Source organism: Ruditapes philippinarum, unplaced genomic scaffold, assembly GCF_026571515.1.
Source record: "Ruditapes philippinarum isolate M1 unplaced genomic scaffold, ASM2657151v2 ctg3045_1_1_1_1, whole genome shotgun sequence".
NCBI classification, from domain to species: Eukaryota; Metazoa; Mollusca; class Bivalvia; order Venerida; family Veneridae; genus Ruditapes; species Ruditapes philippinarum.
Genome location: NW_026859250.1, coordinates 5,545 through 33,097, shown reverse-complemented (window position 1 = coordinate 33,097; position 27,553 = coordinate 5,545). Strand labels below are relative to the sequence as shown.

The following is a 27,553-nucleotide window of genomic DNA, read 5'->3' as shown; positions in this document are numbered from 1 at the left end:
TTTGCAACATTTAACTACTATGATTTTATTTGATAATGACATATCCAGTGTTATCATAGATAAAATGTACAAGTGTTTTCAATATAATTTGCTTATGAAAGTCTTTAACAAAAACTGAATGAAGTGGGTATATTTTACATGAGATAATAATTAAGATACTTATAATGGCATGATCGTAATTCACGGAAATCGTTTGTTGTTATGAACGTCATTGTCGTTGATCGACGCGTACTATAACTTGTGATCTTTAAATCGATGTATCCGTCGCTCGCTAATGAAAAATTGAGCGTTACTATAGAAACATTTTTCTTGTTTTGTTTGAGTGTATCCTAGAGACAGACCGCTTGTGGAACTGAAGCGTATGCGCATGCGCGTGGTTGCGTGAGAAACGTATGTGTTGTGGAAACGTCATTTATCTATTAGGTTCTCCGTTGAATCAGAGTGACATTATCTGAAAGATTTTTGTGTCTTACAAAATAAAATATTTGGTTTTAGCGAAAAGACGTTTCCATTTAAATGAATCCACACAAATGGAAAAAGAATTTTTGCTAACCTCTCTATCAGAGAAGTTATTGATCTAGTGTTTGTAGCTGTATAACGCTGTTTGACTATATATATATCAACTCGACAACAGATAAAGCAGAGAGATGCGAAGTTTGAGAACGTTTATATAAATACATGGTAAAATTATTCTGTCTTTATAAAATGTGGACTTTATTGTGATTTAATAAAACAACGGATCACACTCGAAATAATGGGAAACGCTTCGTCAATAGACTCTTCTGTTGTCGCTTATCTGGAAGTGAATGGAAAACAGGAAAAGGTAGGCTTCATAATATAATTATCTACCTATATTTTAATACAGATTTGAAAAATATTCTATGTTACAAATATAATAGAACGTATACAATACAATATGTATCATAAATAAGTTTAAGCGCTTCCGTAATTGTACATATACATGATACGTTTGACCATCATGCAGAAAGATAAGTAAATAAGTAAATAAATAAATAAATGAATAAATAAATAAAAATAACGCAACACATTTATTTCATACTGGAGAAAAAAATCAGTAAATAAATCTGGCTTGAGGGACTTAAAAAAGTTTTGAATGAAAAGTGAAGAATCTTTGATATTTTTGCCACAAACGGAAGTAGCATTGCTCAGTGGTAATGCGCAGGAAATAATAGTTTACTGAGTTGAAATAACTCGTAAGTTAAAAAAGGCTAGAGTTCTATTGCTACTCGAAGAATGGTTATTATTTTGTTGCAATGAGGAGAATGAGTGTTATTTTGTTGCAATACGGGGAATGATTGTTATTTTGTTGCAATATTAAGAATGATTGTTATTTGAAATAGCTGTTACTTCATGGTAAAACTTGGAGTGGCTGGTTTTTTTGTGGTGCACGGTTGTTATTGTGTTGCAATACGGGGTAAACATTGTTATTTTGTTGCGGAGAATAGCTGTTATTTTGTGTCGACACCATCATGACTTTTGTTTCTCTTTTGCGATACTGAAAAATGTTCTTATTTCTCTTTTGTGACTTGATAATAGCTGTTGTTTATTTTTAACGACGTGACTGAACTGTTGGTAATCTTATTCAACATAAAGTATGCCTGTTGTTTCATTATTTTGCAATAACGGCTTGTATAACATGTGCTGATGAATACGGTGTACGCACGGAATATATACACGCGTTATTATGTTATGAGAAATTGTGTCACCCGGCAACGTTGTTACATAAAGAACAATGGTTGTCACATTTTTATTTATATAATCATAAAAGGAAAAACCATATAACACTTTACGTCATGGCTGAAACCGACTGTTGTTATATGTTTATGCTGTTCTGTAAAAGAAAATCTAATTACATGCCTAACTTATAATAATCTGCTGACAAACATGTTAGTTGATTTAAATAAGCCACGGTCATCATATGTAAATGCTACATTATATGATATATTTATTATAGGTTATGTGTTTATGCTATTAAACCAGTATAAAAGCAGCAGGTATTACATGTATTTAGGATCGAAATCATGAGTCAAGTGTTCTTATATATGGAAGGTCGAACTAGTGTGTTCGCGTGTTATTATATATGAACGATCGAAACCATGTTTTCCGTGTTCTTGTGTTATAAAATAAAGACCAGTTGACATTACGTGTTCAAGTTATTAAAAAAGGGACTGTTACTATGTGTTAAAATTATCATATAAAAATAGCCGGCATTTCGTGTTCTAGTTATTGTTTAAGATAATTTCAAAAATATAATATGATTATAAAACAAACGTGGTCACATGCTAACGTTATTATATATTGACACGAAAAGTAATACGCAGTTTGTTTCTAAATGTTCTTAATAGCCTGCAATAGCGTTAAGAAATTAGACAGAAGAATCTGTTAAAGAATCCAGAAGATCTCCTTAATATCTATAATAATTCTAATTAAATTTAAATGTAAGTAGTCTTACATAATCATTGTGAAGTTTAAACAAAGTATTAACTAAAAGTATGTAAATTTTAATTGAACAGATAAGTATGTTTGCCTTTTATATTTATTTTGAACTGCGGTACTTACATTTAGCGCATAACGTTGTTAGAAATAAATCTTGCAAATATAAAATAAACTCAAGAATAATTGACATAAATACAGATTCTTGATAGATCTATACTTAACTGCACTTTTAAATTGATTTAATTCACTATGTACAGTCTTTGAGCAGGATCTCTAGACGTTTGCAGAAATCATGATCACAAAGTAGAAAAAATATTGCTTTTTCCCCGCCAATTTTGACATTTTTATTCATTACTTTAAATATTCAAAACTTTTAAATTGGGTCTGTACGTAGCTGGTGCTGCGGTTTATAAGTATAGAAATATTATTAAACAATATTATTATCAACCGTTGTGTTGAAATTTTAAAATTAACCGTGTGTCATTAATTGTTTTATCAAGTTCAATGAAATCGATCAATTTTATGTTGTTTTCTATTGAAATTTTGTAATTTTGCAAAATTAGTATTTCTATCATTCATTTATTTTCCTAATTTTTTTTCTTGGATACCATTCGGCAATAAGCATGCACACTTTAGTTGATAAAGAATATATGTGTTGGTTAAGTGTATATGAAGAACAAGTTCATTTGAAATTAACAAATCGAAACGTATTCATTACTTTTATTACTGTGCTTTATTGAATACATCTCATTCATAAGAAATCATTTCCATAGAACATAATCTGTATGTTCAATAACAGCTCTTTATGTGTGTCTATACACTATAACCCAGAGGGACTAGCATGTTTGGTTTATTTATGTTGTTACAATGATGATTTCTGTAAAATTTTATAGATTAAATGTAAATTTTGGATCATACAATCTCTTAATATGCATTACATTTCAAAAGGAAACATTTCAATATAGGATTCCTCGCGCATCAATATGCGCATGAATACATTGTTGTCCATGAAACTTTAGATGTAACATGTGTTGAATAAAATATTTTATGTGTTTTTATAGTAGCACCACTTTTTAAAACAAAAAATATTTTTCTTTTTAAAGGTTTGATTATCTCAAACTATCAAGCCATAAATTAAACTGACAAAAATTACTCGCTTGCAAAAGAAAGAAATCTGGATAAAGGGTGATCCCTCGGAAGCATTAATCACAACAAAAATACATAAAAAAATTTCAGACTCGGTTTGATTTAATGTGCACACGAGGGATAAAGAAAACTGCAACATCCTTTACATCCCATAGCACGGGTTTGGTTGGAAATTTAGTATACATACATGAGCAAAATAGTGCAAATGTTGATACCAGATATGCCAATATTTTACTTAAATAAGTTTACAAAATGTCCGTGTAAGCAATACACACTTTCTTTTATAACTCGGTATACAGTATTTTAAGTACTATAATATACTTCACACTCATTGTTAATATTTACCAATCACTAAAATAAACATTATCTGTATGCGTATGTACGCAAATGTAACAAAAAAGTATTTTTTATAATATACACTTTATTAAATCTTTATCATTTTCATTTTTAGCAATGCTGATTGCTTGACTATTCGCACAACACTCGAGCTACTGCAGTCACGCATTTGTCGGCGTCGGTGTCGGCGTCTACGTCCCTGTGGTTAAGTTTTTACACGTAAGCTGGTATCTCCATAACTACTGAAGGGAATGGATTGAAACTTCACACACTTGTTCTATGTGATTATCTAACATGATTGGCACAAGTTCCACAACTCTGATTTGTTTTTTTTGTATATTTATGTCCCTTTATCGACTTAGAAATTCTTGGTTAAGTTTTTGCGTGTATGCTGGTATCTCCATAACTACTGAAGGAAATGTATTTAAACTCCACACAATTGTTCTATGTGATTATCTTACATGATTGGCACAATCCCCATAACTCTTTATTCTTTTGGCATATTTATGCCCCCTTTTCGAAATTCTTCGTGAAGTTTTTTGCGTGTAACAACGGAAGGGAACTCTGTACCTTTTTGGGACAATTTTATGTATTCATATAGGTAAGCATTATTATACTCAATGAAACACCCTTTTGACAAACAACTTGTTGTCCTTCTACAGCTTTTGTTAATTAATAAACTACATGTATTGGGAAAAACATAAATGAAAGATGTAAACATTTTATTATGAAGTAAATGATCACGATGTTTGTAAATTCAACTCTTTTTCTGTAAGCATTCTGTCATGTGTCACACTAGCAAGTTAATATAACCTTTTAGTTGATAAAATCACAATATTAATTAGAAATTCTTTACGTGTGATCAGTTCCTGTCAATTCGTCAATGTCTGCGGCGACAGTCTGGAATAAATCCGTGCATCACCTGTTCCCGATAACTGAATTTATATCAATATATTTACAGCGCAATAATGAAGCAGTTCTGTAAAGTAAGTTTATATCTCGATTTATAAGAAAAGTACATACAACCTGTTTATACCAAGATAACATTTCGTGGATATTAAAAATGAATATAGATACACCTACGTTGCTATAAAGGTACATATAAGAGTTCTTATATTTTAAAATATGCCACGACACACTGCGCATCTATAGATAATCTTTAAGTTCTTATTAGGGCAAGTTTTATCAGAATTAGCGATAAAATAATTAAAGATATACTTAATCTTCAAAAGATAAGTCATCTGTACCCATTGCCATTTCTAATTAATTAAGCTCATGATTTAACGTTACTTCGTTTCGTGACGTCATGTGGTAACACAAGTACATGTTCATTAGAATACTCATCCTATATAATAGATTAACACTATTTTCTGAAGAAAACCAAGAGATGATAAAAGTTTGATTTAAATGTGTTTGCTGTCGTACAACATCGTATTATATACGAATTGCCCCTTTGTAAATGAATTGGTCTATAATGGAAGGTTTTTAATAACATAAATATATATCTGTTCATATGTAATATCACTTAGAACTGTTACCAACATTTTTTTACAAGAAATATTTGTAAGAATATCCAAATGATACATTTCTAACGTTTTCATCAATATATGAAATTCTTATAAAAAAGTTCCCATGCTAGACTAATCGAATTAAAGGCAAATATTTCTTAACATAATTAAAGAGTCATCTCTATGGTGACGGAGATGTTCTTTTCACAAATGCACCTTCATTTTGATTTACATATTTTGACAAGTAAATTGTTTGAAATCTTTGAAACAATATTGTATCACGTGACTGTATCACGTGATTATATAACTAATTCGATTGTAAAAAAATCTTTTGCTTCTCCTGTTTTGGATTTCCGTGTATAATTAACGCATAATGATTAACTCCCCTCAGAGAACGTGGATTTGACGCCTAAACATCTCCCCTAACTGTGGCATTCACGAACTATTAATTTATCTATGAACAAATATGGCCTCGTGTTGATTATAATGTGATCGCATCTTAAAAACAAGCACTCTTCTCATTATGTTTATTTTGAAATGCGAGCGTTTGTTTCACGCGGATGGGTAAACATTTTAGAATACGGGTATGATTGCAAGCTTGATAACTTCCGGAAATCCATTCCCATTATGACTAATCGGCTAGCTTGGTGAATGAGGTAGACTGCTGCCACTAACCAAAATTAAACAAAACAAAAACAAAGCACACACACAATAACCACCCCAAATAAATAACAACAACAAGACGGACACAAACACAATAAAAACAGCACCATTAGTAGTAAGGTCTTGTTGAATTTGAACTGGGGATGTTTACAGACATACCTGTACTGTAAGTAAACTAATTTGACGAATAAACAGACACTGAATTTCTTGATTCAACACGACACACGTAGGTAGATATAAACTTATTATGCACAGTTTAATTTAAAAGTACTGAAGGGATGACTGATAATTACTTATCTTTTAGTTTGATTGAAGTTGTTGTCACAAAATTTCTTTCAAATAAAACGGTCAACTATAACATTTTAATTTCGATTTGCTATTTACAGAGAACATATAACATTTTATGTGAAGCCACAAGAGGCCCTTCCACAAACATTGACTGCAGATTATGTTTACTTATATTTCTGTTCATACAGACATGATTGTTTTCATGTTTACACATCTCTTATCTCTCTCGAAGCAAGACATGACCCGCAAATAATAATTAAGCAGTCCTCTTTGATACATATCAAAATAGGCGCATTAGTTCTATTAAAGAATACAGTCTTCCATTAAAATAGTGCGTTGCATATTATGAAATCCAAGGACGCATTTGGGTTGCGTTTCATGGAAGTCCTCCTTTATGCTTAAACTGAGACAATTTTCGTTTCAAGGAAAATATCTTAATTTATAATTATGTTGAAACTCTTCAATTTCTGAATAGCAATGCAGATGAACTCTTACACATCGCGGTTTAAAGCGCGTGTCTTTGTATTTTGTTACTTTTCTCAGGAGAATAAATTAAATAAAACTCTAAAACTTTTACGAAAGATATAAATATTTACTGAAACGGTTTAAAGTCAGTCCTATAGTTTCCATAAGTCCTTTGACTTAGGATACACTGAGGCATGACTACGAAGGGCATTTGAATCCTAATCATTTATGGCGGAAGATGTTTATTAATATAGGTCAATACAACAATTTAAAGTACATATTTCTGATGATTCACACTTCGGTTATTTGGTGAGCTTCCTTTAAATAATAGTAGAGAGATCATTTTCGAATAATGTAAGAAAACATTTATGACATAATAACAGAATTGTCCCTTGCACATGTCTACTTATCAAATAAAAGACAATTGAGCCGCGTGATGACAAAACCAACATAGTGCGTTTGCGACCAAGCATGGATTCAGACCAGCCTACGCATCCGCGCAGTCTGATCAGGATCCATGCTGTTCGCTATCAGTTTCTCTACTTGTAATAGAGTTAGTAAGCGAACAGCATGGATCCTGATCAGACTGCGCGGATGCGCAGGCTGGTCTGGATCCATGCTGGTCGCAAACGCACTATATTGGTTTTGTCGTGACGCGGCTCAAATATGGCTGAAAGTGGCAGAAGTTTTTAAACATTTACTGACAATGTACGGAATTTTACATTGCAAATGATGATATGATTTAGCAATCACGTTTTAAAATGTTAAGTTTTTTTTAAGTTTTATAATTACTTTCCAATATAATTTAATATTGTATATGAAAACTGTTGACTAAAAGACATTTTCATTGCACTTTTGATTTGCCTCCCATTAGGAATAAAAGTACACACGTATAACAAAAATTAATTAAAACAAATGTTCACATCAAAGATATATTACTGTATTTATTTAGCAAATGATTGACAAAAGAGAAACACTTTTTATGTTGAAAACATGAAAATTCACATTTCTAGTGTTTGATTGTTGCATGAATAAATAAAATGACGAAAAAATTGTAAAATATGAATTGAATTTCAAATTTTTAATGTTGCAGAATGGAATAAATCTGTCATATAAATATCTGGAAAAAATAATCACCCGGAAGCATTAAAAAGCAAAATAACATGAAAATTGCAGACTCGATTTGATTGAGTCTGTACATGAGGGAAAATGAAAAAGTGCAACATCCCTTACGCTCCCTAGCACCGACTTGAGCGGTACTCAATTTTCAACACTTAAAAGTGCTGAAATTTATGATCCCGAAGGACCAGGAAAATTTAACAACACTGAAGTGAAGTACGAGGGCTGCCACACAGCACTTGACACCTGCTGTTGTGATGTATGCATATCTGGAGAAAAATGATCCCTCGAAAGCATTAAAACAACAAATTGAAATGAAAATTGCAGATTCGGTTTCATTGAGTCTGTGAATAAAGTCGAACATACTAAATTACAAAGTTTTGACATTCATGGGCAGATAAATAGAAAAAGGAGTCTAGTATCTCTTAAAATATTTTTGGTATCTATTTTTAGATCATGCGATATTTAAATTAATTCTATGAAACAATAAATGACTATATAAAACTAACAATGACATTTTTTCTGTACATCTGATATGTTTCTTGGAAATTTTCCACTGGAAATAGAAACGCTACAACAAAATTAAGCCAATATATAATTGTCATTAAATAGGACCAACTTCTCTCGAAGCGTTATATTGCCAGCAGGGTGTTCTTGAATAAAGTCCATTTTGATCACATTGTCTATATTAAAAAAGGTATAATATTACAAAGAGTTAATGGAATATTAAAGAAATACATTGAATGTGAACTTAGCAAAGAAAAAAGGAAAGTTGTTGTCTTGCACTTTATGTACTTACTTAAGTTATCTTAACCTTTCTTATTCCGTACAATTTTAAACAAAAAATGTTGCAAATATATAAGTGGTGTTCTTTTTTTTTTCCTTTGTACAATTTTTCATTTTGTACTGTTTCTCAGATTTATTCTAAAATTCTTAGAAATTTTATGATAAAATCTAATTACGGGGTTTTGTGTTCTTTTTGAAACATAAAGTCAGTCTCGTCAACATCAACAACAATAACGAGTGTCTTTTACTTAATTATACCTACATACCTATAAAAAACGCCGCTTTACAAGCACTTAAAAATTAGGTCTGGTGTCTCTTTAAGTGAGGGATGAGTGGGAATAAGGAACTAACTTTACAATCGTCCGGGTGCAGCCAATTAGTGAGATGTAAGAGTATCAGTTTCTGTAAAAGACATACAATTATTTTTAACTTATTGCCGGATTTATCTAGAGATGTGTAGGCTGACTGAACTCTTCCAGGGTCTGTTAAACTAACTTCACATTTTGTTATATCAAACGCAATCATTTGATGCCTAATTAAGTTAAGGAAAATCTTCAAACGATGGCAGCATTTGAAGTGATTGATATTGTAATTGCTCGTGACGACATCGCCGAGAGGCAGACGTAAAATACTGTTATCCGCACGTTCCATTAAACTAATAATCATATGAGCCTCGTTTCAGTGTCCTCTTCTGCTGTTAGGTCTTTATTGATTTCCTCTTAGAACGAGGGAAATTTATTCTTCATTTGATATTTTAGATAATTGATTGAATTAAGTTGATAATATAATTGCATTAACTAGAAAACAGATATCGATTTTACGCTATTAGTTCATGTTGAAATGTTTGGCGTAAAATTAAGCAAAATTTCTGTTGACACTATTACCTATTATTACTGGTATGGTTATGTCAAAGTTTAATCACTGATATCTTAAAATATCTTAACATATGAGCCGTGTCACGACAAAACCAACGTAATGCGTTTGCGACCAGCATGGATCCAGACCAGCCTGCGCATCCGCACAGTCTAATCAGGATCCATGCTGTTCGCTTACAAACCCTATAACAAGTAGAGAAACTGATAGCGAACAGCATGGATCCTGATCAGACTGCGCGGATGCGCAGGCTGGTCTGGATCCATGCTGATCGCACACCAATTATGTTGGTTTTGTTGTGACGCGGCTCATATGTTGAATATTTCACATTATTAGTCTCAGTTAGCATCCCGTTGGTATATATTACTATCATAGATATCATAGTTATCAGGTATTACATCAAACAACAACGATTATTGATTACGGTATTGACAAAGCTCTCTAATGATGACGGGGTTGTGAACGTTGTTAGCACATTTGTTAAACATCACTATCTGACGAGAGATGATCAATACATCATTATTGACAATCAGTTCGCACCATGCGGTAAAAATTTGTACCTATTGAAAACTTGTTGTCAGATTACGACCACTTCACATTTCTCCCCCTTGATGCGATAGCCTTTAATGTAATGTAATGTAATGATAACGTAAGTGTACCTTTAATAAACTAATACGATCGTTATAATATCACAATTTATTTATTGCTTTATCATAGTATATAATTCTCGTTTTTATTGTTATTATCGTCCAGCAAATATTGGAATTGAGCTAATAATAAATTACCTCTGACCTATGTGTCTCAATGTAACCACGGCACTGGTCCATCCCCGACCCCCTGTTACAATGGTTCCAAGATTTGGAATAGAATACAATCAAATATCATTTTTCTAATTCTTTGACAGCTTTCAAAAATAAGTGTAAAACATATCTTGTAGATCAGATAAATATCTTCATAGTTCTGTCATAGTGTCGTTATTTTATAAAACTTATTATGCATGTATACTCGTATTTGTTAAAATAGTTGTAAATTAAAATTGTATAAATTATATCTAATAACTGAAAGGAGCGTTTCTCAAAAAAGTTATAGGACAAAATCTTAAAGAAATAATTGTTATTGTTTTAAGGTGTTTTGTGTTTCTATATATTGTTTAGAAGGCCACATTTTAAATTAAGATATGTTATTTGTTTTCTACGATGGTATACGGTGTTCAATATGTGTTTTGTTCTTTGTTAATTAATAGTAGTGTTTGAATTGTGTTTTGGAATTCCAAAGTAGCTGTGATAGACATGTGTTTTTATATTCTTTAATATAGCGTTGCTCAAAATGTATCTGTGTTGTGTAGATGACTGTGTAGAATAGCGGTGTCTATTGGCATATCGGTAAAGTGGAGATCTATGCATTTATCAAAATATTAGAAATCCTTATAAGCTTCAAATTGATAGTTTTGAGGAAATCATATCAATGCGATTTGAAATTGCTTTATGTATTTATCTAATGCTAAAAGGAAACATAACTAAAATACGAGAGCAAGATTTAAATTTACATGGTATCATAATAAAGTGTACTGATTGAGTGATTTCATATAATATTTTAATAATCTATATAAATGTTTGTGCTTTAAAAAAAATCAAGATTAACACATTCGACTGAACAAAATTCGTATCTTTGCCTGAGGAAAAATGTAAATTTCTAGGCACAATAGAGAACATGTTTGTTTTTTATATTAGAGAAATGTTTTCAAATATAATTACAAGTCCTGTTATTGGGCAAATTAACTAGACTTGAAAGATGCTGATTTGAGATTCTTACATGCTTACATCTTATCTAGAAAGGACACGAGGAAATGTTTAAATCACGTGATCCACGCACAATTAACAGTCATTCGTGCTAACAGAACATTCATCTTACAGTTAATTATGTCCATCTCTCTATATGAGCTCTCAATTAATTGAACATTGTCTAATGTTTTATACTGGCACGCGACTCATGTAATAGTGCATTATTTTTTAAAGATAATTTACACACTCTTTCAAAATATAATGGAAAATATAATGAAGCTAACATACAAAAAAAATTGTAAAACATTGAAACCTGTACTAAAATACTTCTCTATAGTCCCACAATACAAAGAAAGCTTTTCACTATTTCAGTATACAGCAAACTTAAGATTTGAGTAAGCGCTTATTAAACGTGACACTCTTCTGTGTTCCTATATAGACAGGCCGTTATATACAAGTTTGACTGTATGCCGATGTAAATTTCTGTTTACATGGCTTAATATCATCCTTCGATTATAGTTTGTCTGATACAAATTATAGTTTATATTGCTCAGCAATCATAATTCATTTCCTTTACCAATAATGAGGAGGTTATTAATATTCATGTTGCTACGAGACAAGAAGTAAACACTTTAACTTAAAACCTATGACGTACTTAACACAGACAGAATCGTGTAATATGAACACGTATTGTACTGTGAGAACTGTCATACCATACAACACAGTGAACTCTTTACAATGATATCATATATTGAAACATATATATACACGTTCACTAGAACAATTGGAATGTTAAGTCGTGCAGCATTTGTAATTGATATAGAGACACCTATCTTATAGCAGTTCTATTATTACGAAACCGGTTAATTGTTCAACTGTTATCACAGAACTATCACTTTCATTTTAATACTGCATAACGGCGGTTTTCACTGGATGATTTAATAATTTATATCATTTATATACATGTATGCTGTCAACTGTATATAAAAAAGATAAAAAAGAAACAAACACACGCGCGAACCTTGTATGTACAGTCAGCCTTTTATGTATATCCATATGACATGTATAACATTCCTTATAACTAGTAATTTATTGAAATACGACAACAACTTTTCACTAACTTAAGAAACTACTAAAATTTACCGAAATTAAAAAATCCTGCATTGTATAGTTTCTCTCGGAATTTCTAGACAGCAGTTTTAAAAATGGCGAAAGGTCGAATTTTCTCCAAGATAACACAGAGTTATATAATTATTTAAATAACAAATGTTTTATATACGGCTCGTCTAGACATGTGATATAAAAGAACGTGATTTTCTTTGTGTAATAACATACTTGTTATGATTTTTTATTGCATTACATTTTTGTCTAAGTGCTAAAAGCGTACTAGAAACACCGGGTTTATGCTCAAATTATACAGGTTTTATGATAAAATTATACAGGTTTTACATTTTACGCACAATTATACGTGTATCATGATATCGCTAGTAATCTATATGTTTTTCTATCAGATCAGGATATATGTAGACTATGATATCTTTTATTCTTTCATAAAAAGTGCACGTTCACGTGTACGGAAAACATGCATTAAAGGATAAAATCACGCGAGCACGGGCCCGTTTTTTAATTTCATGTCTCGTGGCGCCAGTGAAAATAGCTTACTGCAATGACGGCCCCGGTTATTCATTATAAAAAATAACGTTACGCATTATTACCGAACAAGGCGTTATTTTTTCATTCTAGAAAATCAGTTATGCACCTTTTAAGTATATTCTAGTGTTCATCCGTGCTGTTCTACAGAAATTAGAAACTTCGACGGGAGCGATAGCGACAGGAGAATGTTTCTAATTTCTGTAGAACAGCACGGATGAATACTAACATATTTAGTGTCAAACTTTATTTGGCCTCATGATTATCCACTTTATTACGTCACTACGCGGTTCTATGAAGTACTATGAAAAATAGAAGGCGACTATGAACGGAATTCGATATAGTATCGACTTTTGTACTTCTATGAAAATTAACGCACAAAATTTTTAAGAAATACAGCGTTTTCATTGGATGACAAATAAAGTTGGACACTAAACCCTGCATACATTTAATCAATCGCCCACATCAACCCTCTTTTTATGCATGTCAGAAGAATTTTACATTTTATTATTTATGTATATTGTCCTCCATCAGGAAATTTAAAAATCTATTGCATACAAGTATTATTGTTTGAAATTGAGCAGAGACATGGATTTGAGCAAAAAAAACAAACAAACAATAAAAAACAAAAAAAAACTTTAAAAGTCATATGGCGACTTTCCAGATTATCTGGTGTAAATATACCATATACTCGTAGTTTCTCATCACAAACGTTACCAACCTAACACTGATACAAATATACAGTTACTACTAAGTATCTCATAAAACAGTGACCACTATAAATGTCTTACAAAATACAGTAACCACTCAGTATCTACTTTAGAGACATTTCATCTATCTTTAAATTGACTCGTGACAGTATTTGTTACATAGTAAAATATCAACAACAAATAAGCAGACAATACATAATTTAGGAATATAAAGCATGCACATTTTAATATGTATTTAGGTGAATGGCTTTGAAATTATGCCGCCAGAATTAGGACAACCTCCTGTAATGAACTTCCGGTCAGTTACTATGGAAACAGATATGTAGTTTATGTTTATTATCTGTTCTCGTTACAATAACGAGTTACTGAAAGCCAACGTGAATGACATTGCTTTTAAGAACACATCACTTAATTTTGTTCTTATTACTGTTTATAGACTAAACCTCTTAAAAGCATGATGGGAAATAAGAATACTTACTTAAAAAAGCGTCCATTTATTAATTAAAGCGTTTTTTTCATCATGATTATAGAGATAATTACGATCAATGCGTTCAGAGGATAACGATTTTTAGGACAAAGATAACATTAAAAATGACCAATTAAGCGGATGACCTCTGATATTTACGGTGATTGTATTTTAACATAATTAGGATGATATTTAGACATGTTGAGTAATTACCTATCAGGTATTGTAATAATGCGTGTTTCCATGACAACGAAAACAAAACAGTTCATCACAATAAAGATGCGAGAGGAGTTGCTAAAAGTGTGCGAGTACGTTGATATCAGCATTGTTTTAAGAAACAAAATGAAATACATCAATACGTGGGCTGCGTTTTTCTTCTTCTGCAAACAACATCTATACATAAGAGTTTTTCCTGTATTAGTCATAAGAAGTGCATTATTGTACCGTATAAATTTAGTTTAATTGGAAAATATTGTTTATTGTTTGAAGGTTTATCACTGTATGTTACATGTTACTGCGATTGACACAAGAGCTTATTAAGATACCAATTAAATTAATGAGGTTAAAATAACTACTATTTATGGTCTAAAATTAAGCACACTTAAATATGTTATACATTCAGTGTCGTTACATTGTCGTGTTGTGTTCAATAAACAATGTTTTTCATGTTAAATGCTGTTTATTTCAGATCGCCTTAATGATGTTGGAAACAACATTATACATATAATATTAAATGTTTTATATTTTCTCATTGTATTATGCACACACTGCAGCTCACGTGATATACACGATTTCGTTACTAATGTTAAATGTTTTATATTTCCAGATTGTGTTTAGCAAACACTGCAGCTCACGTGATATACATGATCTTGTAGCTCAGGCAGCCGGTTGTAGCAAGTAAGTTTAATTTGTTTATCATATTTTAATAATGTTACCTCACTCATATTAAATATCTTATTGTCCGATTTCTTATTCAGTCACTCAACAGTGTTTTATCCCTCGCCCGGACGCGTATGATAACGTTCTTTTTAAAGGTATTAAATTCTGTTCAGGAAATGAGTCGTCCGTTCTGATTGGCCGCTAGAGATCTCGCAGAATAATTCGTTTTTAACCTTTAACAATATCTTAAAGCAAAGCCAAAACGTACTAGTATCCTCTTAATTATAATTTGTATCTAGGATAAAAATCTATTTAAAACCCAACTGTAGTGTTTTTTAATTATATTTTTATCATAGAGAAAAATTTATTTTCGGTTTGAAATGGATTGTCAATGAAGTATACTGTATGGTGATTATAAATGATTCAATTAATAAGAAAACATTAATCAAATTTTCATTCAGCAGACTTTATGTCATTTTCTACAGTCTTATATTTTAGCTAAGACAAGTTACTTAAAGGCAAAGAAATTCTAAGGTTTCTTCATTAGAAAAGGCAAACTTGTGTTGATATATAGAGGATATTGAATGTGCAGGTTCAATACTGAATTTATTGAACGATTTGAATAAAATAATATTTTGCGAGCCTCTAGCGAGCAAAAAATTATTTTATTCAACGAGTTTAATTAGTTCAGTGACGAACCTACACAAATATAATATTCTATTCATCACATTAGCAAAAAAATTAATGATTAAAGTGCAAAAGTATCATTTTTCATTGACGCGCCTATAGTGTAACACTATAATTTAGTGTGTCTATACGCTATGTTTGTATAACACAAATGGCGTCACGTCAAATGCAGTGACGGCGGTGCAATACTTTTTTTACGAAGTCGCAAAATCGGCACGGTCGGATATGATATAAACAGTTTTTGTGTTATAAGGACATATTATATGCTTATCACTTGTAGAAAGAAGCGCTGTACGTGAACTTATATGTATTTAAAGAAGTAAAATACAATTCTAACATGCTTCACATTATTCCCCTAAAACATATAGGACAGTTGAATGCATCATCACACGATGCAAAAACAGGAATGCTTACGTGTCATATGGCGTCAGATATTAGTGACGACATTAACCAAATGCTTTTAGGCTTTCATATGAACTAGAATGGTTCATTGTCCTTCAACAACGCACTCAAAATTTACAACTATTTCCTAAACAAAGTTTTCGTTTGACTTCCATACAAAATACTACTGTAAACCACCGTTACTATACTAAATTCCAAAACAAAAAGAAACAAACAAGAATTATTTAATTATATGGCGAATTGGAAATTATTTTGAAACTGTAACAGAACATCAAATCTCATGAGGTTTGGACAAATAAAAAACGATATAATTTTAGGCCTTAAAGGGCCTTTAAGTGTATAACCCATGTTTTTCAAGTCGATATTTTCTTAGAAAACATTTATTTGCTCTATATCTATGTTATGTAAAATATGCATTATTTTATCACCTTTCAATCAAAACAAAATAGCACTAATATATAGGCCTATGTAGCCTGGGTTCCAGTCTGTCGATTTTTTGTTATGTTTCTGTTTGGCAAAAACGACGAACGAATACGGAATATTTTAGCGCATATGTTATGAATAAAAAAATGTTATAAATTAGCAAAAACTATCAACGCCTGAATCCAAGGCTAAGGCCTATGTTGTGAGTGTATTAAATACAATGTTTTAATTTCAGGTACTGTATTTTAACCCTCAAAGACCCAAATGGCGCCCATATTTCAATGTCTCCGACAATGCCCAGTAACACGCCAAGGTAAATATACTACTTTCCTTTTACTCTGTTATATAATTTAAAAAGAAAAAAAAGATTTAATTTCTTAACCTTCAATCGTATTTTCATTTACAATTATATTTACAACGACCAATCACCTATAGAATGCTTTATTGATTCAAACAGTCAACGTGTTATAGCACGAAGTGTAATTCAAATTGATATGATTTATACATACATAGATTATTTAAAAAATATTACAGTTAAATACTGAAAATACGTTAAAAAAATTGACTATTCGAATTAACAACTAATGCTAACCTTACAACTGCTAAAAGACACATCCTACGTACAACGTCATGGCAACGTTATGACAACGTTAAGTTACGTACAGGTCATGCCATGTGTTCTGCTAAGAAAACGGAACTCTTCAATGTTGATTTCCATGGCTTTCAATACAAATATGGTACTCAGCATTAAAAGGTTAATTGAGACTATAGTTAAATACTTTTTCCATAGATCACGGCATTTAAAGACGCAGATGTTTAACACAGTCATTTAAAGCATAAAGCCTTACGAATGAATAACCGTTCCTTCTAACATGGCTCAAGATGACGTCAGATTAGGTGCATGTATATGTAAAGGGACAATGAAACTGTAAGAAAACAATAAAAAAACCTTTTGAAAACAAAAATGATGTATTCTTCAGGCTTAATGAACATCTTTACATTTTTTTCTTCTTCAGTTCACCTTACAAAGTACAAATTTCACAGCCAACGTCAAATCAAGGTAAGTGTTCTCAGTTTTTAATTTGATATATGTAATTTTTATGCTTTTGTCCCTGCCCTTTTTGCGGAAGTAAGAAACAAAAGTGAATGTATATTCTTGTTAAGAATCTATAATGCCTTAGAGGGGACCGTTTATGTTGCTACCATTATTCAGTTATTTCTAGGGACGTCGTGAGATTTACACATCGTGAGTTTTATAAGAATCTTCGGCGGGAAGTAATTAATGAAAAGTAGAAACTTTATATCAATTATATATTAGATTTCTTTATTCATATATTTTAATTACTGTATTAATCCCATGAGGATGAGGCTTTCATTAATATATTTATTATTTATATTGTTTGTGGTTCGGGGACATGTTTTACAACCCAAATACGTTTATTACTCATCACAATGGAATAAGATTTCTATAATTAGATAAGAACCCCCCCCCCCCCGGTTAAAATTGTTCATTGTTTGGCGATTAATTTTCACATTGAATACATTTACCACATACTTTAACGGAAGCAAGAATTAATTTAATACATATTTAATGTAACTGTATTTTTCTGTATTATTATTATTTATTCTTTCAAATTGAATTACTAGTGATATAAAGTATGTGAATGATAAACATTAATTGTCATTCAGGGGAGCGGTGGCCTAGTAGTTAAGGTGTCTGTCTCTCAACCCAGAGATCATGGGTTCGAGCCCTACTCAGGTCACGACCATGTATCTTTATATGACACCAGTACTGGCTGGTTCCAGGAAGCAGACTTGAAAGTGATAAATATAAGTTGCAAGAACTTGTTTCGCAATGGAGCTTAAATACATATGTTTAAACCAATTGTCCTTCCCAGTGAATAATATAAACCTGAATATACTGTGATTGATATACAGTGAGTGATATATAGTGAATCATATATAGTGAATGATATACTGTAAGTGATATACAGTGAGTGATATATATTGAGAGATAGTGAGTCAAATACTTAAATTGATAAACAGTGAATGATATACTGTAAGTCATGTACAGTGAGTGATATATAATGAGAGATAGTGAGTCAAATACTTTAAATTGATAAACAGTGAATGGTATATAGTAAGTGAGAAATAGTGAGTGAAATAGCGACAGTGCGTAATATACTGTGAGCAATATACAGTCAGAGATATAGTTAAGCGCTATTCAATGGATGATATACATTGAGTAATACATATATTATACATGAATATCTATATTTTATTATTTCAGGAGATAGCGAGGTTCTAACACACCTGATGACCCATGTAGCCGATCAGTTTAACAAGTACGTGCTTATTATTTTTCTCAAATCTCTTAATAAACGACTGCTCTAAATAAACTCACCCAAGACATTTTTTGTACTGGTATTATAATTGGCAGGCTAAAATTTATAAACAAAATCTCTTTTTATTTCCCTTAATTATCTTATATAATCGATATTCTCCATGTCTTACTTCTTTGTATATCCTTGCGATTAGGCCTATCAGGAAGGCCGTAAAATTTACTTAATTATGGAATTATTTAAAACGCTCGAGCACAAAATATGACAACAATTACAAACTTATTGGCGTATAGGTCCATTGGACCGGATGCTTTCAATACAACTTAATAACTGTATATTTGTAACATATTTCATATGTCACTATAATAAAATATTTACTTACTTACTTACTTACTTATATATAATAAATAAATAAATAAATAAATAAATAAAAATGCAAGGCATTCAAATTAACATTAAAACGGAAGTGTCATATCGAGCATGTCCGAACTCAGATTCCTGTGACGCTTGTATGAGAGAACAAACATACTAAGTTTCATTTTACATATATATTTAATTGCAGGGCCTTTAAAGTTGAGGAAATGAGATCAGAGATTTCGACCAGACTGACGGCATTAGAACGGAAGCTAGAAAGTGAGTAAATTTGTTACATTATCTTCCAGTGATATCGCCTTACATAACATATGAATAAATAATTAATTGCCGAGGTCTTTTTCGTCGTCTCTGTCTATGTAAATATCTTGGTATAGCACGATCACATTCCAAAACAAGAAAAACAACTTTTCTATAACGACATAATCAATCTTTTTTTAGAAATTTTCATGGAAAAAAAGAAAAGAAAATTAGAAAAATTTTCATGGAAAAAAAGAAAAGAATAATTTTCTGATATACAAGTTCTCAATATACATGTATATCTGCTAAACCTAAATATATTTGAATACTTTATTGTATATAAAAACAGCAACTTATATGATTCATTATAATTGCACTTGCTATATTAAGTAACATTTTGTCGAAATCCTAATACTGCGGTTAATTTATACCCATAATTAGTATACAATATATTAATATATTTGCTCCATCAGACAAAACAAGAAATAAAATAGAACAAACAGTCGTTACAGAAACCAACACCAATAAATCTAACAGTAAACATCTGCACCAATTCTTAAATTACAAGTTATCCATACATTATATTACTAAGAGGACAATTGCATCCTTAATATTACAAATATTTTCGCTGCTTTGTTTCCAAGTATCGTTTTATAATAAACATGTTTTAATAATCGATATACATGAATTGCGACTTACCATTAACTTTCAACAAGGAATGTCAAAAATGTATTAATATATTTATAGTAACGGTTGTGAATTGTAAATAAATAGGTTTGTTTCAGTTCGTTAGTTGTGATGTTTTGTAATGAGCTCATGTGTCTACTTATTACAAAAATCACTTAGAACAGAACATGCTACAGTGTTAATACATACTACTGTGCTAAACATATTCATAGTAGTGTTGTACATGACACAGTACTGTACATAATGATATAGTAATGCTTCACATATAATGGTGATATACATGTCCTTATACTGTACATACCACAGTTGTGTACATAAAATTAAAAAAAATGCTGCACATATAATGGTGATATACATATCATGGTACTGTACATAACGCAGTTTTGTACATGAAGAAGTGCTGCTGATCATAACACAATCTGTAGTACATATCGCGGTGTTGTACAAATTACACTGATGTACATATTTTAATGATGTACATACAACTGTGTTGTACATATATCAGTACTGAACATATCATATTACTGTTCTGGACACATCACAGTACATACCATATGGCAGTGCTGCACATATGGCAATGTATCATATACATTTAACGCACTGTTAAACATGTCACATATTTAAACATATCGAGTTGTTTAATGTATCGCAGTGTTAAACATATGGGGTTGTTTAATATATCGTAGTGTTAAACATATGGGGTTGTTTAATGTAGCCCGGGGTTCTATGATATCACGGTACTTAACGTTTATCGGAAAATATTTAAATATAAATATCATAAATGAATGAGATTTTTTTCTATCTTATAATTGAACAATTTCCAGAACTGTTTGTCAAAAAATTATTTCAAAAGAACCAATAAAAATGACATTTTTTAGAATATTTTCAATGTCTGCCATTTTGGGAAATTTCAGAGGAGGTTACTACGGTATCAAGGTAGTCCCCAAAAAAGCAAGTATGGAAGGATAGATGGGTCAAAACTTTCAAGTTAAGTTGTGAAAAACTTCCAACAGCTAACTTGCTATAAAATTAAAACTATATGAACAGACTATATGTCAGTATATGTGTTTATAACATATTTTAATTGACTGTGTAAAAACCATTAAGGAAAATGGTAGTCAAATATGAAGGTTTTATAAAATAGTTTTCTTGCCACAAATACATTCATTATTCACCAAATTAAATTCATTGGCAGGTGAAAATGAATCTAGTGTGCAAGTTTTACAAATATTAGCATCATCAGGTGTTGCTTTTACTAGCAGTCACAGAAAATTTAAATGCCTTGATATCATAGAACCCTTGATATCATAGGAACCGAGTATATCACAGTGTTAAACATATCGATTTGTTTAATGCATCGCAGTGTTAAACATATGGGGTTGTTTAATGCATCGCGGTGTTAAACATATGGGGTTGTTTAATGTTTCGCAGTGTTAAACATATCGGGTTGTTTTATGTATCGCAGTGTTGAACATATCGGGTTGTTTTATGTTTCGCAGTGTTGAACATATCGGGTTGTTTTATGTTTCGCAGTGTTAAACATATCGTGTTGTTTAATGTATCGCAGTGTTAACATATGGAGCTGTTTAATGTATCGCAGTGTTAAACATATCCAGATTTTTTAATGTATCGCAGTGTTAACATATGGAGCTGTTTAATGTATCGCAGTGTTAAACATATCCAGATTTTTTAATGTATCGCAGTGCTGAACATATTTTAGTGTGGAACAAATCACAACATATCACACACAACATAAACATAAAAAGTCACAATATTGAACATGTCTCCTCACAATGTTTAACACATCCACAGTGCTGAACATATCACAACATATGACAGTATTGAACATTTAAAACAGTGTTGATTTACAGATTTACACAAAATGTATATTTCTGAACAAATTATTTAGTGTCATTTTTTATATGAAATTGTTAGTATTTTGAAATATCTCTTGGTGAACGATAAACATTTTTTTATGTTTTATTTCTGATCGGTCTGTTTATCTTTATGACAGATAAGAATTATATTGCAGCTATTTTTATATCAGATTTGTATATGTTCTGAGAAGTATATGACATTTTCTTGCGTTGCGTTAACTTTATAACAGCTAGATTAACTTTATGTACAGTTGTATAATTATAACATTACACGCTCACTTGTTTTATTATGTTATATTTCTGAAGTGTCTCGGTTAACGCATGAATATTTTACAATATTAGCATATCATACATGACAAATAAACTATGTTCACAGTTACTAGTGTCAAAGATTAGGTAAAGTAAATTCATTATCTATCCGTGGATATATTACCATATACAATACTTGAATATTTCACGGTTCTGTTTCTTGGGTTTGTTACAGTGGAAGGTCTAAAAGCTGTTGAGATAGAGAAGTGTAAAAAAGATATTTCGGAAATAAAGGATCAGATCTGGACGGCACAGAAAAAGTTCGTGGATTTCAACAGGATGAGGTGAGTATGAGTACAAAATTTATAAAATTATTTCTTTACATTTTACTTCATCTATTTCTTCTTTTGCATTACTTCTGTACATAAAAAATGACCACTTTTATCTATTGCTAATAAACGTAATAAAGTATTAAGTGAAGTTTTAAATTAATTATCTGGCGATGTATGGCAATCATTTTTTTTATAAACATGAAACTATACATTTGACAATTAAAAAAACTTACATGTTGCATATATCTAATATTCTTTTGTTTATTTTATCTCGTATTAAAGTTTATAAATAATTCACTAAGAATGAGGCCATGATTATTCATAGACAAGACCAGAAAAAAGCAAAAAGCAAATTCTCACAAGAAGGACTAATGGGAAATCGTATAAAAATGGGGAGGAAAATTTGCAACACATTAGTAATGTAAACTTCTTACTGTAATACATACACAATGTAGTTTCCATTTTCCTCATTTAATATCTTCGGCTTATTTTGATTTTGAACTTTTTGGACTTAACATTAAGCATTGGGTATAAAGGCTTTTAACACATTAAGGAACGTTGAGTAGTTCATATTTTATACTGACGTAGCTATGGCAACGATGTTATAGCGTAGAAGAAACGATAGTCGGAATGTCACGAAAGTGAAAATATTTACAAATGGATTAAACAAATTACTTGATCTCAGTGGTCTCAGGTCAAAGCTACATCATTCATTGATATCCTGGTCATCCACACAATACGGGAATTTCTACCGTTGTCTAAACAATAACCTTGCTTCATTCATATAACACTCTTTCTTCATGCCAGTTCGAAACCTTTCATAACATCACTATACTTATTTAATCAAAGGATAATATGTGGAATATATAATATTTTCATTGTAAATTCGTTAAGTTAACTTTATTATCTGTACTATGTCATATACGATGAGAAATTGAGTATTTTAATGTATTTTCCTCGCATCTTGATGTTGACCCCTATAACCGTGTCATATATTTTTGTAACTTTCTTTTAGTATCTCTTCTCATGTAATATGAATCGTGACACGTTTTCAATGTTTCTCTTTTCTGTCTCACACTCACTCACTCTCTCCCCATATCTCTCTCTTTTGTTTTACGACCAGTGACAAGTTTTCAATGTTTCTCTCTCTTTTGTATTACGACCAGAGGCACGTTTTCAATGTTTCTCTCTCTTTTGTATTACGACCAGTGACACGTTTTCAATGTTTCTCTCTCTTTTGTTTTACGACCAGTGACAAGTTTTCAATGTTTCTCTCTCTTTTGTATTACGACCAGAGGCACGTTTTCAATGTTTCTCTCTCTTTTGTATTACGATCAAAGGCACGTTTTCAATGTTTCTCTCTCTTTTGTATTACGACCAGAGGCACGTTTTCAATGTTTCACTTTTATTCTCCGTGTCATCCTCTTGTAAATTATAACGACAAGGTTAGCGAATTACAAGCGTCAAATATGTAGTATGTCTGTGGCTACCATTTAGTGAGTGTTAACATGACATTGTTTTCTAATAATTTATTGTCGATGTTAACGTCTCCATGACAAGATATTACCAGTTTAAAGTATGGAATTGTTTTGCTTATATACATACATCTTTCTTTGTAGTGTGCTGCATGTACATTTCTAGAAACAGAGACAATCAAATTCAATTTTAGGGTTTGTCTATCTTAAAAATATTGAATCCCTTTTTGTGAGTGACATAGCATTATTCGAATATTTTACTATGAAATTAAAAAAGAAAGTTTGAAAAGTTGTAAGTTTGTAGTCCATTAAGAAGAGGTACGTGTATTATCTATCTTATTGTCAGTCTTCTGTGTACTTGTGTCGTAAAGTGTTTAATTAAAACATATTTGCTATTATTCAGTATTGAAGACGCTAGGTAAGTTGTAGATACACGTCGCTTCGTCATCGTTTTAGTTTAACCACAGACAGCTTCAATATGTTACCATGACAACAAGAAAATGAATATTTTAACTTAGAATATCTATAACAACCATAAACAACAATAATGCTAGGAGAAGGTCTATGTCAAAAATTCTAAAAATTATAGAATGTGTTAGATATTAAATTTGAAATAGCTGTGCTACTACTCACGATAGAATACAAAGTACCGAACAAGTAGATTTCAAACATTGTCTTACGTTATTTCCATGCTTTTTATTTAAAGGAAATTCCAATATATATTTGTTAAAGTACTCTTAAGAGAAATTGTATGTTTTAGACATTTGCAAAATATTGTGTGTATCTACTTCAATGTATATCTACATAAATGTGTTTTGTTTACAATTTATTTTATTGTACAACCCGTGTTTTACACGACAAAGTGAACGTAAGCATGCTAACATATGTATATATACATGTACTCACGCAGGTAGGGAACTTATCATAAATGATAGACACTAAATTCACATTATAAAATATATAAACTAGCCTCCTATATACTTTTTGACAAGAAAAATCTACAGTTTGACCGTTTAAATATATTTACATCTTAATTTGTACTATCAAAAAAGTTTTGGATAGAGATTGATTATTATTTAAGATATTTATTAATTCAACAACAATATAAAACATATATACAACAGTAAATAAAGTAAAACACTAGAACTTTAATAAGATATATGAATCACTATAGGTTTGCCATGAATTTGATTTTTAATTGAAGGACACCTTATATTTATTGTGTACATATTAATACAATACAATAACAACAAGACATGTAGCGATGTAGTTATACTCTTACACACATATGGCATCTTATCAATAATCATAAGTTAAAACAAGTCCGAACCAGACAATTTTGTCAAAATAGTCAATAATAGTTATATCAACCTGAAAGAACTTCAGCATTAAATTCAATGCTAAATTGGATAGTTCAAAACTAGGAATACCAGTTTCGAAAAACATAGTATAAGAATCAATGTTCATATATCAAACGTAGGACAAAGAATGAAACTAACAACAACCATTTCTTACGTTAATGGCAATGCTATTTTATAACATCAAAATGTATTTTGACATACCCCTTTAGGCAGACATTGAAATTAAAACACAAACTCTACTGATATGTGTCCAGGTCTATTGTAAACATTCTTACACTGATATAGATAAGTTCATCTTGCAGTGGAATAAATGACTTGTGCACCTCTGATTTCCTGCAATAAACTTGATATTACATTCCTTAATTGGTTTCAAATTGTTTATTTTGGTCTTATTGAGCATGCTCGTCTTGAAATTGCTCTCTACCGCTAGTCTGGAACAAGTTAATTTAATTTAGAAATAACGATCAAACGTTAGAAGATGGTAGAATAATGAATGCCTTATACAATAAAGTTTTTTTCTATTGCAAATTACCTACTTCTAATATTATTTATTTGCCTTGTGTTTCTGAACAATATTATTTGTCTAAGCAGGATTGCCAAGTTATCAATTTATAGCAATTAGAAAATAAAAGATATAAATCTATAGAAACATTTTATTGTTTATAAACATGCTATTAGATGGAAAATTCTTGTCTTCTGTGATCGATTTTACCTTAGATTTATTATACATGTCAAACTTCTTGAATCTTCATTATTAATGTTTTTGTTTCCTTTTCAAAACAAAACAAAAAACATTAATATCTCAATCTCTAGAAACAAAATTTAAATTTAATGCTTTAGATTAAAGCAGCTATTTTCTGCTTAAAATGTCTTTTTACGATCGGTAATTACAATGCCAAAGTTAGTATTTTGAATTAAAATTGAGAATAAGTGTGAATATTACTGTTAACAGCACATGTTCTGAGAAATAAGATTTCAAAGTACATTAGTGGCGTCTCTCTTAAATTAATTACTAGCACGTGAATAACATCTTAAGTAGTTCCGGATAATTTCCGTAATATCTCGTCATTGAGTCTACGTTAAAATCCCTTCAATGATATACACCCTGATTCATTGACATTTAATTTATTAAGTATATCTTTGATGTCTGTAAAAGGGAAGTGATATCTCAAGACTTGTAACTCGAAAGAACATGTGAATTAGCTGAATGACGTAAATAACATGAACTACCATCCATTAACTAGTACTTGACCTAACTAAATAATTATGTTATTAATGTTGTTTTTTTTGTGTTTTTGTTTCAAGCCTTCAAGTTTTTTACCAATATTAACCAATATTATGTCTAAACTAAACTCTTCACGTTTTTTTTATCATTATTTTCATCTATAAATGCAAATATACTATATGATTAAATGATTTGATGTTATCAAATTATTTTTTATTTATTAAGGACATAGAAACATGATTTTTTTTCTCTCAGAAAAGTAGCAACAAACAACATTGTTAACATAAACGAAACTAAACTATTTCTTAGCACTTAAATCAATTGATTTGTTGTTACTAGAATGTTGAATAGTTTATATACATCCTCACTAGTTACTAACAGAGCATCTAACTATCAAACGGAAGCGCATTTAGTTAACACCTTAATTGCCAATTAAAGGAACACATTGTATGCATGTAATTATATACAATGCTATAGAGTATTTTTGACTTTCGTTTACCAGTGATCTATCGCTAGTTATGTAGTTTTGTGACTCAACCAAACCGTCTTTTTTGTGTTTTGTCACCTTGTTTAATATTTGTGTTTTTCTCTTTTTTCTTTTATGATTTCCCTTACCTGCGGGGCGCATGCGTACATCAAACTACGTGATCTCAGACCCTTATTGTATGGTAGTAACACTCACGATCATTTTTATAGTTCGCTGAGTGATGAAAGGAAGATCTGCCTTAAAAGGGATATTCCCTCATATCCGAAG

At 30.9% G+C, this 27,553-nt stretch overlaps 1 protein-coding gene across 1 annotated transcript; it reads left to right on the top strand.

Moving 5' to 3' along the window:
• Nucleotides 1-286: 286 nt before the first annotated feature.
• LOC132755791 (high affinity cGMP-specific 3',5'-cyclic phosphodiesterase 9A-like) lies at nt 287-27,553 on the top strand (the record flags this gene model as incomplete). The annotated part of the gene is given in 9 exon segments (XM_060746710.1): nt 287-823; nt 15,075-15,145; nt 16,875-16,952; nt 17,656-17,699; nt 18,930-18,984; nt 19,544-19,614; nt 22,642-22,750; nt 24,617-24,631; nt 27,496-27,553. Coding segments are annotated over 9 exon segments (570 nt in total), but the record flags the coding sequence as incomplete, so codon positions are not given.